Source organism: Brienomyrus brachyistius, chromosome 22 (genome assembly GCF_023856365.1).
Source record: "Brienomyrus brachyistius isolate T26 chromosome 22, BBRACH_0.4, whole genome shotgun sequence".
Taxonomy (NCBI): domain Eukaryota; kingdom Metazoa; phylum Chordata; class Actinopteri; order Osteoglossiformes; family Mormyridae; genus Brienomyrus; species Brienomyrus brachyistius.
The window spans coordinates 664,244-684,166 of record NC_064554.1 but is presented as its reverse complement, the minus strand read 5'-3'; the positions used below and the strand labels follow the sequence as shown (position 1 = coordinate 684,166).

The window sequence follows — 19,923 nt, the reverse complement described above, 5'->3', positions numbered from 1 at the left end:
ACTGATAAGAGCGGTAATAAGAATCCTCCTTTTTGAAGAATTGCCACGCGTTTCCTAGCGACGCTGTTTTTCTTGCATGCGAAAAGTTTAATCAATCTTTTCTGTTTCTTGAGTTTGGTAAATTGAGCTACGGTTAAAGGTATGCGACCTCTTATGAGATTGAGACAGATTTCGGAGAGAGCCAAAATTATGTCGTTAGATGGGTCAGCCGTAAGAATCTTTTTACGTTTCACCCCCCTCGTCCTCTGTAAAACTTTAAGGGTCGGCAGGTGTTTCCTGAGATGTTCGGACATAGCTTAGTAGTGATAAATCAATGGCTCGCCGGTAGAAAGACGATGGGTAACGACCCCGGTAATAATCCGGTCCTGAGTCGGAACTCTTCTGGGCACGTGGCTCTCAAATCGACCAATAAATAGCCGTGCGCGGGCCCTGTGGCCTCATGGTAGGCATCTAGAAAAAACTTTTTCTGCCAAGGAAACATTTGCTGAGCTAAAACTTTGATTTGCATTCTGTCTCGCACATTCTTAAACAGACAATAATAAGTCGTATTTAGGGCTATAGTCCTGCTGTACTTGCCCTGGTGAAATACGTTCTGCACCAGGTAGATGACCAAGATTTGACGGTGATGTCTGAACCTCGTGAAAGCTTCTGCCACGAGTTTGTTTTCGGACGCACTGTCCATCAAATCATCGATGATTATCAAGGAGCCTGAGGGGAAGCGCTCCTCATCCTCCCAGCTTTTGGGAAGCCCTTGTATAAATTCAATTTCGCTGATCCGATCGCGTAGTTCATCATAAAGCGGCTGATGGGAAGCGAAACACCACACAATTTTTTTAACGGGGCCCCCTATGAAACAGTGACTCTGATTTAAAAGCATTTCTTTAGTGAAATAGGTTTTCCCCGAAGAACTTGCCCCTGCGATTATAGCCGTAAACGGGAGTTCTAAACGGTGATCAAAGTCGACCTCTCTCATGCCGCTACCCATCATTTTGCAAAAAAAAAAAAAAACACACTGACGAAACGGTAAATACTGCCCTAATCTTTTAAATCTTTCCGAGGACACACACACACACACACACACACACACACACACACACACACACACACACACACACACACACACACACACACGTGCAAACCACTGCTGGAGGGGTGTCAGCTTTCACAGACACAGAGTGCATGGGTAAGTTTTTAATAAAAACTCTTGTGATAAATGTACAAAACATTTCAGTACACAAGTTTGAAAATAAAAAACATCTTACTAGGAACATTTTAAAAACATCTTAAAACATCTTTCATTTTTAAAAACATCTTACTATGAACATTTTAAAAACATCATACTATGATCATTTTAAAACAAATGAACATCTTTGATTTTTAGAAAACATCTTTGTAAAAAACTTTTCATTTTTAAAAACATCTTACTAGGAACATTTCTCAGTTTAAAACATTTGTACATCTTACTTTGATTTTAAAAAACATCTTTGAAAAAAACTTTTCATTTTAAAACAAATGAACATCTTTGATTTTTAGAAAAAACTTTAAAAGCCCTTTTGCGATGCTGCTAGTTTTACATTTCAGTAACCAAAAGGCAGAGTTTCCCCGCTAGCCAGCAATCTGCGTTTGTCGTAGACGACCCTGACCTTTTTATCTAGAGGCCTATTAAACAGGCGAAAGCTTTTCATGTCGCGTTCGATTTTGTTGTACTGCGTCATTATAGCGGGGTTATTCCTACAACCTCCGATGTAGTTTTCAATCAATCCGATCATACTGTCAAAGTTTACCTTTTGACAGGTTTCGTAATTTAGAGTTATACCCTTACATTTCATTTGTGTTTTCCCGTTGTTGAGTCGGTAACAGTAACTTTTTGGTCCCAGCGCACCCCACGAAGCAATGTATTCGTCGGGGGCTAATTCGGACGTCAGCTCGCCCAGGTAATTGCCTAAGGTCGGGTCATATTCACCAGGCCTGCTTATGTACACGATGCTGTCGGTGTCGTGATACAGCACCCTCCGCCCCAATCTTTCCAGTTCTTTGTAAAGCGTCAACCGACCCCACGCGGTAGTTTGACACGCTATGAATATGTTAGTCTTTCCCGGCGGCACTTTGTAGGAAGACTTGAAACGCCAGCGGATGAGGGCGATCTCGTCGTTGACAAACGCGAAGCTGGAAATCTCGTACAGGTCCGAGCAGAAAAAATAAAAAAATTCCCCCGGGTCAGACACTATACATGTCTGGAGCATGTTGCTCCTCTGCGCCAGTTTACCCCACAGAGAGTTAAGCAGAAGTTTGGACACTTGCCGCTTCCCTTCATTAGACACTATCTGATCGGGCTCCAATTCGATCCCCTCACGCTCGAGATAGTTTTTTATGTACTCCCTGCGACCCACGTCATCGGTCGCGTCGTCGGGGTAGCCCGAAGCCTGCTGCTTCACTTTGAGAAAGGTTTTAATGTAATCTCTAAACAGGTCGCCGCTGGTCTGGGGAAAATGCCACACTTCGTGAATTTTAACGAGCGAGTACCCCCTGTCTAAAGCCAGATTGAGCTCCGCAGATACCCACGCGCCTGTCAATGCCCGCTCTGCGTCGGAATGCCCGCACGCCCCCTCCTGTCTGTTCTCGATCGCGCACGTCCTGCACAGTGTAAATTCCCATTTGGCAGTCTGCTGGGTAGGACGGGGAAAAACAGCTCGCGCGGGGTGTTGACCGTGGCTTTGATCAGGCCAAAGTATTCATTCAGAGGCTTAAAATTCGAATGAATGATTTCCGGGTGCCCCACGGGGAATTCACATTTAGCCAGAGTGTACGGGTACAGCGACGTGAAATCCACGTAGCGGACGCGCTCTTGCCCCGTGACGTCGTAACGCAGGCGAATGGCCGACGTCCGACCCCCAAACAGCGCTTCTCGCGGCCTTAGGGGCTCAGGGGGCTCAAAGTCTGACAGGAAACGCTGTACCTGTGGGTCGTGAGTTTTAGCGTGAGCCCATTCGTGTTCCCAGATGGATTCCACGTTCATATTAAACTCTTGGCGCAACGACTCGAGTTTTTCCCTTGTTTTAACGTACAGGGCACCGAAGCTCTCGCGGGTCAGGGGGCAGATATCGTGTTCGTTGTTGCAGGTAGGACAGCCGTGAAACTGACAGCCTAGAAACTCGAAAGCCCATTTCTCCCCCTCAATCTCGGCGTATCCGTCTAAGTGAAAGCGTCCCACACTCACTTCACCCCCGCGCAGCGCGTGTCGAATTTCGATGCCGCGCGCGCGCCCGATGAATTCCAGCCACTGGATGGACACGCTCGAATAACTTTTGTATTGCCTCCTGTAATCCCATACATCCGGGATCGCGATCGTATCTCTGGGCAGGAAATTTGTCCTGTAAACTAGCAACGCGGCCGAAGCGATGGTGGCCGCGGAGAAGGGATCGCACCCCGTGAGCGTTTTAAACTCCCGCAGGAAGCGCAAGCAGCCCTCTCTCAGAATCTCCACATCGTTCTTACAGTAAGCGATCATCTCTTTGTGAAAATTAAAGGTCTGGTGCTTTACAGCGTCGTACCATTGATAAAACTTGTCGCGTTCTTTGGTGGACATTTGATCGGGCCCAAATTGATCGGGAGGGGGGTAGGGTCCCACGTAACTAAAGTTTTCCACGTCTGTGAAATGATGCGGAAAATAGCCTTTTCGCATCTGAGTCGAGCATCCCATCGCATCGGGGATTTTTCTCAACGGCATGCTTAGAAAGGAGTGACTGTCGATGTACCTCTGCTCAAACAGGCTGTCCAGGATGAGAATGATTTTATTCCCCTGCGATACCACACGCGGTTCCACGCCTTCCTTCACCATCGCGTTCAGTATGATGTAATTATCGAATGCCTTACCGTAGTTACTAATGAAACAGACGCCTCTATAACAGGGCGCCCTGAAATGTCTGAGAAACTGTAGCGCGCAGTTGGGCCCCTCGGCGATCATTGTCTCGTTCTGATCGGAGATGGCGCACACGTACACCGGGATATGGGTACCCGACCTCTGAGATGTTTCAAAGTCAAAAAACACATATTCGGTGGCCTTTTTACGCCCCTCACCCCTTTCGGCCCGTTCCCCTATGTTAGGCTTCTCGGGTGGATTTAGATAGCAGAGATGTGGGGTGGATATGTCTGACACGGCCGTGTGGAGTTTAGCGTCGCAGATATTACATTTTTCCGCTTTACACGAGTGCGGTTTTGGGTTCTCGGGAGTGAGGTAGTATCTGAGCCCGCAGGCTTTGCATTTTCTGAACTTGTCACAGGGGGTAGCGAGCTCCCCCCTAACTGGGCAGACCCTAGGCGTACGGTGGCGCTCAAAGCAGGTGTCATTTAAACATCTGAAATTACAACGCTCACATAGTATCGCCGGTGTGCTTTCACCTTCTCTGCAATTAGTCTGACAGACGCTACAAAATTTTTCGCATTGATGAGAGTGAGGCGAATCGTACCCTTTGAAACAGCTCGGGCAAACGTACCCCACGCCTAAGAAGCCCTTTACGCTTTTAATTCCGTAAAAATGCTGATTGTGTAAAAAGAAATACACCGCCCGTCTACCGTCGCTAGGCGTGGGTGTCTGGTAAATTTGGAGATTGTTTGAATAAGGTTGTTGATAATACACCACTGCTTTGCAATCAATGATTTTCTCGAAATTGATAATGTCATTCAAAGCGACTGCGTGATCGGGGGTGAATCCCGCTTTCTCCTGTAACTCCAGGCCGAGCTTTTCAGCCTCGGCAACAGTAAAGTTTTCGTCCAGCAGGTGCGCCAAGTTTATGGCGAAACACGCGTTGGTGTTGTTATTAATGATAAACATGTGTCTGGCTTTTTTAGAAATTATTTCTGAAGCTAACATGGTCTGTAGTTTACGTTTGTTCGCACCGCCGCGTGGGATATTTATTACGTCTACGATTACTTCTAGGTTGGAATCGTTTAAAATCTCTTGATTAGACTGTACCAGGCGATCCAGCAGCTGCTGTAAGTCTGTCAGCTCCCCCACCCCATACCGTACAATTTGCGACAGCTCGTCGTTTAAAAAGTCAGCGCGCAGGGTGACCTGTATATAGGCTCCCCATACGGCGTAAGGAATCGCCTCATTCACAATATTTTGAAACCCCTCGATTACATTTTCATAGTACTCGCGGAAATTGCCTTCGTTTCTAGGTCGCGGGATATTTAGAATCCGCCTAATCTGTACGTTATTGAATCTGCGGCGATGAAGGACCCCGTCAGGCTGGGGATCCACGTCACCGACACCACCGCCACCTTCCTGTTGAACATTTTCAAATTGTCCCAGCCCAAATTCATTTTCAATCTCCTCAGCATCGAGAAGAAATTCCACGTCTGACAAGGCCTCCCACAATTCAGAATCCGCGGGGGACCATGCGACCTCGTCGGTGGGGGGTAGCCCCGCTTCTGCTTCAGAACCCCTTTCATTTAACATGCTTGTTAATGTCTCTAAGGATGGGAGAAAACAGGGGTCCTGGGCCAGTGTTTCAGCAGACGCCGCTGGTGGCGAGTCGTGTTGAGCAGAGTAATCCGCATCATTTTCATTATTAGCATTGTTGATAATGGCTATTTCATTTAATAAGGCTTCGGGTATAGCCGCTGGGCGTGTTGCTCCGTCCATACCTGTTGATTCTCTCGCAGATTTTCTCTTGACCGGTCGGCGTAGTCTCTCTCTCTCTCTCGTACATAGAAAAAAAAAAAAAAAAAGAGAATACCTATTATTAGAATGTTATTTTTTAATTGAATAGCATTTTTATAACAGGAATAAAAGAAATAATATACTTACCGGGTAAGGTCTCGATGAAACTTGTGGTTCTTTGGCTAGTACAAACTTTGGTAAGGCGTTGTGCCTCTAGGAGGAGGAAAAGGCCCCCCGCTCGACGTAATACAATTTAATTGTCTCTGTCACCCCATATCTGCACGGTCATGTATGACAAACAAAACTATAAACAGAATTTACTGGCGGCCAAATTGTCAGACTTGATGTATGACCAGGTGGTACGGCCTTGATGATGCTACTCGTGCCTGTGTAAGAAAATTATCTGTAATTTGGGACGTATGTGAAAACAAAACTTTAAACAGAATTTACTGGAGGACAAAGTGTCAGACTCGATGTATGGCCCGCGTGGCCGGGTAGGGGGGGCGCCTCGATGGCCAGGTGGCACGGCCCTGCAGAATTTACTGGCGGACAAATTGACAGACTCGATGTATGTCTCGACTTATGACCTTTACAAATTGGCGCCATACGCCGATGTGATACAAACGCTTGCGTGAGGAAAAAACACACGGTCAAAACTAGCGCCGAGCGTTTTTATTGGACGATAGACCCTGCACCTCCTCCTCTCATTCTTTGCTCCAACTTTAGCATTTTATCCCACAGTCTCTCACAGTTTCTCTCAGACTCGCGCAGCAGCACGCCTCTCAGCTCTCCCGCATCGCTCTCTCCGAGGATTATCCAAAGCCGTGCGGACCTTTCCGCGCTACCGCACCAGTATGTGAATAAGTCCTTTGCTGATTCTCCGAAGCCCGGGGACCTTACCACGCTACCGCACACCGTACGCTCGCGCTCCATCAGGTAACCCAGCCCCGCTCACTCCCGCCCGCGCCCCACAAAATAATAATAATAATAATAACTTATTCAAATAACACACGCTCATAAGCACTCTCATCAATATCATTTTTAAAATAATACACACTCATAAGCACTCTCCTCAATATCATTTTAAAATAATAAACATTTAAAATAAGCATTTAAAATAATAAATAATTAAATCCAAATACCATTGCATCACTAACACAACCAACCCATGCCCCCTAAGCCACAATCATTTAAAATAATAAATAAATAATTAAATCCAAATACCATTGCATCAGTTACACAACCAACCCCCGGGGAAGAAGAAAAAAAAATATTTAAATAAATAATTAAATCCACATGCTATTGCGTCAGTTACACAACCAAGCTCAACCCACCACAACATAAGCTCCGCCCACTGAACTTTTGAACGTGACCTTTGACCCGACCTGTCATTTTGACAAAAGCGGTATTGCATCTCTCTCTGAGATCATATGCAGAGCTGATTTTCTGTAGCTTCTTAGTCTGAATAAAAATAAAATATTCTCTTCATATAGGAACCAAGTCTCTGGCTGGAAATTTCTACAAAAGAGCCACTTAGTTATTTCTAGAAAAATATATAGAGCCAATGAAGGGACCCGACGTCATAGTAGGACAGGTCACTGTCCGTGGTTCTGAATTCTCTACTTGATGGGCTGGTGCTGAATGAATAGGCCAGCTGGCCAACTTGTGTCTGTGCCACTGACTGGCATCCTGACATATAATGACTTTTCCCCCCTCATTGTAAAAAGTCCAGACAGCAAATTAGTTAACAGTAATTAGTAATCACGTGTAGTTCTCATTTCTCGTGATGTAAACTTCAAAACCTTTTCTGCACATTTTAATGATTTAATTATCCATCCATCCATGTTCCAAACCGCTTATCCTATTGGGTCGCGGGGGGTCCGGAGCCTATCCCGGAAGCAATGGGCACGAGGCTGGGAACAACCCAGGATGGGGGGCCAGCCCATCGCAGGGCACACTCACACACCATTCACTCACACATACACACCTATGGGCAATTTTGCAACTCCAATTAGCCTCAGCATGTTTTTGGACTGTGGGGGGAAACCGGAGTACCCGGAGGAAACCCCACGACGACATGGGGAGAACATGCAAACTCCACACACATGTGACCCAGGCGGAGATTCGAACCCAGGTACCAGAGGTGTGAGGCAACAGTGCTAACCACTGCGCCACCATGCCGCCCCTATGATTTAATTAATATTACCTAATTTGTTTATCATTTTCTGCAATCACTGTATGTTAAAGCAAGTTTTAAAACTAGCTGTAAAATTATTGATGCTGTTGTTGAGCTGAAATTTGTTGCCGGAGCCTTAGGATATGCCTCTATACACAGGAGTGAGGGGATGGATACACTATTCTATGGATGCCTCTGAAGAGAATAATTATCCCAATTTTATATTGAGAGAGATGGTTAATTCCATTTTAATGCAGACTGGGTTCACAGCCCCTGTTCTGCCCTTGATCTTTTGCATGCATGCTATCATGTATTAGTTTACTCTGAATTTTGATCACATGTCAAACTAAATAAACTTTGGACTGGATTCCATGTTTTTACGCTGTAAGTTACATTTTTATTTCAGCATAATTATATGATCCCGCAGGTAGAAAATAAGTCTGTTACTTAATAAATGACCATAAAGTAGTTGCTGCTGTATATATTCCATAAATATACTGAACTGGAGTTCTATGCATCCTTACAAAGTAATAACTGTAAGCGTTCTTTAAGTATGAAAGAGTTTAGGACATTGTCACCTGCAGTGGATGGCCACATGTCCCCATAATTATAACTTTAGATTATATTTCTGCATGACTGAGTATTCACTGAGTAACTGGTAGTGTTGGATGGTATTCACGCCTCATATTTACCATTTATATCAGTCTTCAAAGTGTTTAGATTATTAAGGCTGGTCTTGGTTGTTTTCTTGCCTGGAGAAACAGAAGTTTGATGCCATGACGCCACAGCAGCTCGCCGTTCCTGTCAGTACGGTGGAGGTAAGAGTTTGAAACGTTCATCAGCCTGTCAGCTACGCATCTCGCCTGGATACAGGACTCAGCTTTTATTCTTCCGTAATACGCCCTAAGCCCCTCACTCTACTCAATCTCAGTGCTGTTTGGTAGTAAATAAGTCATTGTCACTGACTGCCACAGATTACGGAAATTAAATGGCACAAGTGTAACCCCGTCATTTTAAAGAGGGTAAACTCTGATCAGGAAATTTACGATGTCAGAATAAACTGATTTTTTAAAAGAACTAACTAATGTGCCCTAATAAGGAAATGCATACAATCAGAATAAAATATCTGTGGTTTTTAACAGTGGTACAGTCTGATAAGGAAAGGTATCAGATCAATATATCTATAGCATGTAATGGAACTTGCATGAATATATTCTCCCCTCCAGAATTCACAGTTCCAGTAGTTATCTGAAATTGCCGTTATTCGGAAAATTACAGACTATGAACAAAAACGGACAATGCAAGAAAATAAAAGAATGTGTATGACGGAACACTAGAGTATTTTTGCAAGGGTGGGTACTAGCTGGTTTATGTACTAGCTCACATTCAAGAATCAGCATAAATGCTACTCATACACAGTTGGGGGGCAGGGGTCAATACATAGACCAAGTCCTTGTGCCTGTAATCGGAAGGTCACCGGTTCAAACCCAGCCTCAGCACGTCTGCGGGTCCTCGAGCAAGGCCCTTAATTCCCCCCAGCTCCCTAGGTGCCCCAACAGGTAGCTGCCCTTCACAGACAACTTACTCCACAAAGGGCATGTTGAGGGAGACACAAAAAAGCAATATCCCCACAGGGATTAATAAAGTATTGATTATTATTATTATTATTATTAGAAGTTGTAGATGATGAATTCCAGCTGAATGATGTTAAATTGCACATTGCTGAAACTAAAGTGGAACACCTCAACATAAATGATCTAGAGGCAGGCAGTGTGAAGGTGTCCACATCACATGGCGATGTGGTGAAGGGGCCTCTGCAAACAACGTATGGGAAACAGAAGAAAGGAAAGAACCGGCAAAATTACACCCCACTGTCAAAAACGAGAGCCGGTGGCTGAAGCTGAACATCCTTCTCAGCCTCTTATTTGAATTTGTCAAATTGTTTTTAATCATTGTGGGATTAGCCCCATTGAACCCTTCACATACATACTTACAGCATCTCTAATATACTTTGAATTGTAAACATTTTTCTTCTCTACATCCATTTATTTCTTACCTATTATGCAATGTAAGGGGAATCTTACTAATGCTAATAATAACAACTAATATTGTAACTGTGTTTTGCTTATGTTTGGAAGTCCTGAGTTAAGGACGAGGAGTTTTGTGCGTTCATGCGTGCCTGCATGTGTGCATGCCTGTCTAAGTACCCACCTGTCTGCGCGCCTGTGTGCGTGTCTGCCTGTGTGCGTGCATGCCTGCTTGTGTGGGTGTGTGCATGCCTGTGTGAGTGCCTACCTGTCTGCGCGCCTGTGTGTGCCTGCGTGTGTCCGTGTGCGTGCCTGCCTGTGAGCGTGCGTGCCTTTGTGCCTGTGTCCCTTTTGTGCCTGCCTGTGTGTGTATGTCTGTGTGTGTGCATGCCTCTGTGCATGCCTGTGCTTGCGTGCCTGTGTCCGTGCATTCCTGTGTGCTTGCATGCACCTGTGTCTCTGTGTGGCCTTGCATGCATGGGTGCCTCTGAGTGCCTGTGAGCCTACCTGTGTCTGTGCCTGCCTATGTCTGTGTGTGTCTGCGTGCGTGCCTATGTGTGTGTGTGCCTGCCTGTGTGCGTGTGTGCTTGACTGTTTGGAGGACTGCCTTTATGCATGTGTGCATACTTGCCTGTCTGTGTTCACTCGCGCGTGCCTGTCTGCCTGCCTACTTACTTACATGCCTGCCTACTTACATGCCTGCCTACTTACATGCCTGACTGTGTGCACCATTCACACTCATGGTCAACTTGTTAACTCCAATTAACCGCAGTATGTTCCCAGAGGCGGGTGGCACGGTGATGCAGTGGTTAGCGCTGTCGCCTCACACCTCTGGGATTTGGGTTTGAGTTTCTGCCAGGGTTCCATGTGTGGAGTTTGAATGTTCTCGCCATGTCATTGTGGGGATTCCCTCCCCAGTCCAAAAACATGCTGAGAATAACTCAAACTACCAAATTACCTCTAGGTGTGAGTGAATGGTAAGTGTGTCCTGTGACTGGTTGGTGCCCCATCCTGGATTGGTCCCTATTCTGTGTCCAGCTCCGGATCCCCTGCGGCCCTGAACAGGAGAAGAATGGATGGTTGGATGGACCCAGAGTTGTGAGACAAGAGTGCTAACCACTGCACCACTGTGCCATCCCCATGTATGGGATATATAGGAGAAAACTGTAACAGGTTATCCAGTGTGTAACAGATGTCAAATCCTATGACCCAGCCTGTTCCCAAAGGGGACTCGAGAGATTCTGAGTTTAAGAGCCAATAAGGCACAGTTTAAGTCTCTGTAATGTAAAAATAATGTAACAACAAACAGCTCTATGAACCTGTATGAAGCATATGCAAAATCAATGAACAATGCAAAAAATAAGTGTAACTGTTCTGCACTATGTAGCGTATAGTATAGTCATATATACTTAGTCAGTTAATTTTTAATTAGTTACAATTTTGATATAAATTACTATACATTTTAGAAGAAAAATGTTATATCTATAATTTCTCATGTGTCAGTAATGGCTGGCTGCTTTTGCCAGGTTCCATGTATAAAGTAAATAAGGCTGAATTTTACTTAAATATATGTAGTGCTGATATTAGGAAGAACCATCATTCTTTAGAATTCCACATCCTTTTAAGTTTGGTTCTAATTGTGGTTGAGGAATACCTTCTCTTAGCATCCAAGAGATAGCTTCATTTTCGATTTCGTATTTGTCGCTCCCTCGCTCAGACCTTTGTTCTGTAAACTGCTGTTCAATACTCTCAGCTGTAAGCTTTTCGTTGATCTTTGTAAATACTGTTCTGAATACGCCTGGATGGCTCTGGATAGCATCCAGTAGTCCACAGCTACGAAGCCCATCCTGGAACCTATAAAAAAATTTGATACATTGATCAAAAGAGAAAAAAAACATTCACTAATTTTGAATGCCCTATAAACTTTGAACATGGATAATACATGATGAGGAACATGCCTTTCAAAGTGTTTCCTTATCCTGAAGGACAAACCAATTAATGATGTCTTGCACCACTTCATTTTTATTACTGACAGAGATGCTTCGCAGACATCCAGCCAGCATCAGGTGGGTCTCACATCTTTCAACAGCTTTGTTCAGGTTTTTCTTAAACTCTGAAGCCACAACTTGACACTGGATTGAAAACATTTATTTTTACAGTGAATTATTTGTTCATTCAAACATTAATATCAAGCTTTTCAAACGCACATGAGCATAAAGAGAACTGACAAAACGTACTAAAGAATACGTAAACATTGCTATAAACACCATTTTAAAATTGTACAGCAGTCTGAAATGCAATTATTCATGTTCTTCCCCTACCTCTGACAGCAAGCTTTTTAATTCATGATCATGAATGTCCTCAATGTCTGCACTTTCTGCACCTGACACTATGGCTTGATACAAGACTGGAGCAAAGAAACGTGGGGATGGTCCTCCTTGAACTATGCTCATTGCAATCAACTGTCCTGCATAAAAGTAGCTGTTTTCTTTTATAGCTATCAGAGAAAGATGAGAAATCATGCAATTACATTCTCAACAGTAACCAAAGCCTGACATATATATGAAATGTTTGATGGTTTCCCTCTGCAACACTTACACACACATATGGCACTCCAAAACTCGCTGGTAGTCAGAACCTGTGAACACTGGGCTCTGCCTTATATGTTGAAATGCAAGTCTGAAAAACTCCCTCATTGGGCCACCCACATAAACTGCTTCTACAGAATTTCCCTCATAAGTGAATTTGGCATCAATTCTCTTTCTGGCAGAGAAATTTGGTCTCCTCATTGTGCGGACAGCACCATCGTGCGGACAGATGTTGAAGCGAAGAGCTTCATCCTTATCAATATTCCTTTGCAGCATCCGCAAGACATCCTGCAGCCTGAAAAGACAGTCACACAACCAAACATAAAAAAACACTACATAACAAAATTGCGGCATTTGAACATTAAACTCACTTGACATTTCTATCAATGACTCTTCTATAGCTGACTGATTTGTTCATCCTCTGACTCACTCACATCAGAGCAAACAAGGTCCAAATAGTCCCTGAAAAAATGTGCTCATTTGAGGTTGTTCTTACATTTTCTATCTTTCTGAGACCTCATTTACATTAATCATACCTGTATGTACAAACAGATGGACTTTCTGTGTCTGTAACAGTGGAAGTTAAAATCTGCGGGGTGACATCAGCTTGGATGTTAGCTAGTGATTGTGAAGTACAAGGTGCTTCCTCTGCCTGGCATCTGGTATCTGGCTGTTGGTTTTGCTTTACAAGAAGAAGAATATAAAGACATTTTCATTTAAATGATACATTAAAATCACTCAGCATACATCTAAATACTTTAACAAATGCTCAGCGAGTTTTAAAGTCCATTAAACACACATTCAAATAAAGTCTCAGGTGATGCAAGACAAAAAAAAGTCTAAATCATGTATTTTACCTTGAGCACTGTTCAACATGCTGAACTAGAGACTGCATGGGAATATAATTTCTACAGGTCTGACATTTTTCCAGCACCAATGCTTGGCCCTTAAGGTAGAAAGCATAACAGTTAAACACAGCATAATACAAACAAGACATATGTAAATCTCTGAACATAACTCTATTTAGTAATTATTTGTAGTAGTTTAAAGAAATTGAAGATATTTCGTAGGAGAAGTGAGATGCTTTCATGAAACATTTACAAGTGTACAAAAAAGGCAAGATTTTTTGTGACTAACCTCATTAAGCTTACACAATCCATCTGTGCTTATGCTAACTTGGACGGAGTGGACGGATATAGCCGACTGCCTGATTCAAACCACTCTCTGTTCTAAGGTATTTCACGCTATATCCATTGGGTGGTATTGGTAGAGGTTCCAAATATATTGATCTAAAATGTGCCAAAATTTGAAATCCTCCAGAAGTATTAAGTGGTGGATAAGCTGCATACAGGACATCACAGAGGTCTTTGTAATTGCCATTTTTATCTGGGAATGTTATTCGCTTCCTACCTAGGCCACAGTTCTGTAAATGACTATGTTCTTCTGGCAAAGGATGGACATATTTTTCCGCAAAACAGAAGAAGTCATGTGTCCATGACTCTGTTGTTATACTTGCTCTCTATTTCACCCTTTGGTATGGGTCCCTTTGTCCTCTTAAACGGTCATACAGCTGGAACAGCTGGACTAGATTTCTTTCAATCTGGTCCTGTCTAGATGTGTTAAATTCAGAATGTGCAACAAGTGCAGAAGGACTGGCTGAGGTTGATACCCCAGGTGTTTGATTTGACACCAGTGATGCCGCTTCTGCTACAACTATGTCTGAATTTTCAGACTGTCTCATTAATATCCTTGCAGCTTGATGCAGAAGTCTGGCTGCCGCTAACTTTGGAGACTCGCCACTGGGAAAAATTGCACAATACAGTATTTACTCAGTTATCCAGACATAATTAGTCTAATGTCTGTTTCAGCAAAAAGTAGCTGTAACTGGTGATTGTGATCTCACACACTACTAAAACAAAAGTTTAAAGAATAATATACCAATAATAAAACAATGTCATATTAAAGTGATAAAAGTACTTTTAAATCACATAGCTTTCTAAATTTTAACGTCAAGATATAGCAAGTTCGACCCAAAGAAAAACATAACTTCTAAATACTAAGAAGTGCAGGGTGCTGACTTCTGATTACTTCTGTTGCTTAGTTCGATGCTATTTTATTTGCAGGTGTGATGTGCCGAGTAAGAAGCTAATCGCCGCATTATAAGTATGAAAAGAAGACAGAATAACAAAAATATCGAGGCAGAATTAATTCAACAAAGTATCAAAAATATTATTCAAGAAAATGAAACGCTTCTTGCGACTGAAGGCGACTGTCGTCGAAAAGCGAAGCATTACTGTCGCCTTTAAATGATGTCACATTTGCGACGTTTTACAGGAGGTAGTTAATCTTAACTTTAGGTTTGACTGTAAAATATCATAATAAACAAGTAATGTGAGTTTTCAGTCTGCTTAAAGCAAGACAAATGAAGTTACACTTCCTTTAAAATGAAAGATTACAATCCGTGGCAGAGGGGCAGTTTGCAGCACAACACCGGCATTAAACGTCAGCATAATTAAAGCCAAACTAAATGAGTTTAGCGTCATTCGGTAATTACATAGCACAATTATATAACTTAATACATACATATAACGTAAGGACTTCCATATATTGCTGACCAGGAAAAACTTTAACTAAGTTCTAACACGCTGTCAGCGCGTGCCTCGGTGTCCCCACAGTGCACCCACAGTCCTTTGCACGTAACGGTGCGCCCTTAAAGCTGCAGGAGCCTTTCTTAGAGGCATGATTTTGATGATCTCGCATTACATTTGTTTGACTTTATTAGGCTAAAACTTTTGTTCTAACTCAGACTTTCAGTTTCATGATACAGGCCCCAGGTGCTACACAGTTAATGGTCCCTGAGTGCACCACAGCTTTCGCTATAAAACAAACTCTCTACAGCCATATTTGGGGGCTGCCACAGGGGTGGCCAGAGGTTTCCAAGGAGGGATGTGGCCGCCCCTTGGAGGTGCCCTTGACATTAAGAGGTGGGGAGATACAGTATATTGTCACACTGGGCCTCCTGACCCTTTGGGCCAGTAAGGCCAGTGTCTCTCTCCGGTAGGCGATCACCTCTTCATGGTGACTTTCATACTGCTCCATCAGGGCTGCCGGTTCCTCCTTCCTCACCTGCTCCCTCCAGAGAGTTGCAACCATCCTTTTGGTCCCTGCACTTCCTCCTCATACCCTCTGCCAGGCGGCAGCAGCCATGGCCCGCAGAATGTATCTTTTTTCTTTCATCTCCTGCTATATATTTTCCTGATATATATTTGTCTTTTGCTAACGTGCATCGTGGTATAGGAAACGTACCCCAGAGCAGGACTTCAGACTAAACCATTTTCGGGAAGGGTAGGTGTGCTTGGGGTGAAAAAACTTTACATTAACTGGTGAGATAGATTAATTTTATCTGTACTTTTTTGAATATGAAGAATTATATTATTTTGGGGGATATCTCCCTATTTTAATGCTGGAGGGAGCCCCTCCCCCCAAATTTATGCCTGACCCACAAACCCACACACTGTTCACAGATGAGAACAGCGCAGACCCTGCACGGTCATGTTTGGCAACTCCTTCCAATTTTATAGCCCAAACCAGGAGTAAAAGATGTCGAAAATCAGACCCTTCATAAACTTTTCTATCTTCAATGATACTCCATAATGCTGCTTAAAATGAAGCAATGCACGCACAAGTTAAAGCTCTTTTCGTTTTAATGAATGAGGAAAGAAATAGTTTTGGATAAAGAAATGAATTAGTCTTTTTTTTCATGTGAGCATCCTCCTGCAACCTTTAAATATGGAAAAGTGGCTGATGGATGGGCTTGTATTAAATTTGGGAGGGTCTGAGTGAAACTCATTACCCCAAATTTTCTTAAATTGGCTTATATATTTACAACATGGTGACTGCAACAATAATACACCTACGACTGTGGTGTTCTACCTAGAGCACCACTAGAGGGAGCTCACACATTCTGTCGTACTTGCCACAGTAACAACAGTGATGTATAGGAACAGTTAGAAGCCGGTAATTTATATATAAAAAATGTCATTTCATTAATCTGAATGGGTGGGCCCAGCTGTCGATCCCACCCAGGCCTATCCATAACTCCGCCTCTGCGTCAGTCCATCTCTTTGCAGTCCAAGTTGTACATCTACCAATCTGGACAGCAAATTTACAACCGTTCTGTTTCGGTGGTTATATTTAAGGAATGTCACATTAGTAAATTCACGCTTTACATGAACATCTGAAATGGGCAGAGACAAAATCTGCAGTACAGGCAGACCAATGTCTTTAAAACTCCTTTTTCCTTCAGCACCCTCATACTGCAAAACCTCAATCCAAAGTTCTCCATGTTGTTCATCTCTGTGAAACTGCAACAGGAGAGCTCTCTCCACTGGTTTTCTAATTCACCAAGGGAACAGGAAAGGCCCTCTTTTGGTAGGCTGCCTACTGCAGGTAATCTTACCCGGGGATGTAGCATAACCAGCTTACTCAAGTGACTCTGGAAGTCGCATTTGATACTGTGTCCGGAAGCAGTCCATGCTGCGCTTAGGAATGACATCTGTTTTTGTGTAGAATTGACTGTGGAATTTACTGTAAATTCCTAGCAAAAAAAAAAAACTGCCAGAAAAGTATTGCAAAATTGCTGTTAATCACTGTAAAACCCCCAGCTCCATGGGTGTCCCTACAGGTGGCTGCCCTTTGCTGCCAGGCTTGCTGTCACCTTCATCTGTGCCCATGTGTCAAGTAGAGCAAGATGGGGTAGGTGAAAATAGAATTTCCCCAAGGGGAGTAACAAAGTACCTTAATTTCATTTAGAAAAGAATTCCAAAATGTCTTTTACAGGTTTTGTCGTATGTGAATTACATCAATTGTCTTTTTTAAACAGAAAAATAACAATTAACTGTAATCTAGTTTAAAATGTTATCATGTATTCTATTCAAATTATTGAAGTTACCTGGCAACTGGAATTGGCAATAAATACTATTGATTCCAATGAAACATTTGAAACCACAAAATCACATGAAGAAAATGTACGCTGACCGTTACTGAAACGACCTGGTATCTGTTTCATACCTCACTTTACAACACACAGGACTTTTTTTTAACAATTTAAAGGCACAAGTTATTTTACGTCATGGCCAAGCCACCTTTGCTAGTTTAATGGCAGAAAAATAGTCAAAGCCAGGCGCCTGGTCCACACGGGATGTACTGTCACTGCTGTGTTTATGCTGTAAACATGCTATAAACTAATTTTTTCTAACATTTTCTTTAAGAGCTAGGTGCACTTGCACCTTGGTGGATTGGTGGACCCCTATTTTTCCTCTGGCGAGGAGACCAGAAAATAACCCCGGACCCCGCAGTAGCCGAGAAGCCCACCAGCCCAGACCCCGACCAGACGGCCAGCTCTTCCTCTCAGCCCCCAGCCCCAAATGGCGAACAGGGAACGGGGGTGTGAAAAGACCCCATGCCCCCCTTCGCCCGCTCAGATGTGGTGTTGGTGTGTGTTGTTCTAAAGTGCTTTTAAAACAGGTGAAGGGCATGGCGCTAACCACCCCCTGCCGACCAACAGCTGGTGTTAGCTCGGCCCCTCCCCAGAACCCTCAATGTCTATGTGTGATTAAAATTGAGATGTGGGCCCCGGCACCAGAGGTAAGGCTGAATGAACAGACCGCCCTCTGGATGCCATTCTGTGTGGCTGCACACGACATCTGCTCCTAACGGGACAGTGTGAAACAATGAAGCGGAGCTGCAGTGATTTTTCATATTGCGTCACCCAGGTTCGTTTGATATGGGCATTTTAACGCTACTGTTTCGATGAGTGATTAGGTGATGCTGACGTTTCTCTGCGGTCCCTCACAAGCTTTGGGTCACGTAGACTTCTGCGTCACATGGAAAATGTTGTACTGACATATTTTGAAGGTTGAATCCTTATAATAGTAATGGGTGGAGTGGGGTTCCTGTCACCCCCAATTTGAGCTGAATTAGCTCCCTGTAATGCACCTTCGTCCCCAAAAGCATGTGATTGGTCAAATGAGGTCTGCAAACTGCTCATAATGGCTGCACTGTTAATGATTCATAATAATGATGCAGCTAATACGCTACATCATGTCCATGTGGTTTCGGCTGATGTCAGAACGTAAAGCCCCTCCCACTGGAGTAGTCAGGAAAGATGAAAACCTAAAGACTCAGATTTAGGAGCACAGGAGTGAGGGTGGGATAGGAGTTGCCGCAGCAGAATTGGCATCTCACCGGGACGGCTTTTTCCGGAAGCTGGGCGCTCTCCTCCAGATGCTTGCTTCTCACATGGCTGCTGTCTGTGCACACTGAACACTCCATGTGGCAATTTGCTCAGACCTTTTATTTTCATCCAAGACTGTGTTACAGAATCCTATTTTAAAAACAGCAATTGTCAACTGTTGCAGCTGCAAAAATTCCTAAAAAAAATGTGCCATGTCTTTTATAGTATCAGTAAAGAATGCAAATTCTTTATGATTCACTCTCTGATATGCTTAGTTACTTCTGGAAGTGCAGAGAGACTCCCTGGGTGGGCTGCTGGTCTGTTTTAGGGTTCATCCATTTGGATATCGATTCAGATCTATAGATTACCTATTACAAAGCACAGCCAACAAAAATCCTGGGCTCCATGAATTTACTTATTTATGGAGGTCAGGTGACAAAGAGAAGAAGTTGCAGAAGCCCTCAACTGCACAAGACAAATCTAGCTGAGCTTCTTCATGAGATTTTTAGTGAGAACGAACTCCAGGCTGTACCCTTCAAATCCTAGTCCTACACCTCCTTCAAACTGGCCAAACCTCAGTGTAGCTCCTCCTTCAAACTGGCCAAACCCCAGTGTAGCTCCTCCTTCAAACTGGCCAAACCCCAGTGTAGCTCCTCCTTCAAACTGGACAAGCCCCAGTGTAGCTCCTCCTTCAAACTGTTCAAACCCCAGTGTTGCTCCCCTTTCAAACTGGCCAAACCCCAGTGTAGCTCCTCTTTCAAACTGGTCAAACCCCAGTGTAGCTCCTCCTTCAAACTGGTCAAACCCCAGTGTTGCTCCCCCTTCAAACTGGCCAAACCCCAGTGTAGCTCCTCTTTCAAACTGGTCAAACCCCAGTGTTGCTCCCCCTTCAAACTGGCCAAACCCCAGTGTAGCTCCTCTTTCAAACTGGTCAAACCCCAGTGTAGCTCCCCCTTCAAACTGGTCAAACCCCAGTGTCGCTCTTCATTCAAACTGGCCAAATCCCAGTACAGCACCTCTTTCAAAGTAACCAAAGTAACCACAGTACAGCACCCCGGCTCTGTTTGTGAAAAATTGTGGTGTGTCCGCATTTCTGCAGTCAGTGTACCGTTCTAGCTTTGCTGTATCTGGTTTAAATAAAAATGTAAATGAAACGGTCTTGAGCCTTTCGGATGCGGCTCTGAAGGGATCTGAGCTGCCATGTTTGTTCCTGTTGCTGCACAGCATGTTTCAGA

General features: G+C 43.7%; 1 protein-coding gene across 4 annotated transcripts in view; it reads right to left on the bottom strand.

Moving 5' to 3' along the window:
* LOC125717367 (uncharacterized) overlaps window positions 1-11,715 on the bottom strand; it is a 42,428-nt gene extending 30,713 nt beyond the window's left edge. Inside the window, exons 1-3 of one of the 4 annotated variants that reach the window (XM_048990225.1) lie at window positions 11,520-11,715; window positions 5,647-10,922; window positions 1,177-5,472 (exon numbers count right to left, since the gene is read on the bottom strand). In XM_048990225.1, the coding sequence (XP_048846182.1) occupies window positions 2,570-5,458 (2,889 nt within the window). In that variant the 5' untranslated portion in view covers window positions 5,459-5,472; window positions 5,647-10,922; window positions 11,520-11,715 and the 3' untranslated portion in view covers window positions 1,177-2,569. Of the gene's footprint in view, window positions 1-1,176; window positions 10,923-11,519 lie in introns of those variants that run through there. The other 3 variants (XM_048990224.1, XR_007384507.1, XM_048990223.1) reach the window with 3 other exon arrangements.
* Window positions 11,716-19,923: the final 8,208 nt, after the last annotated feature.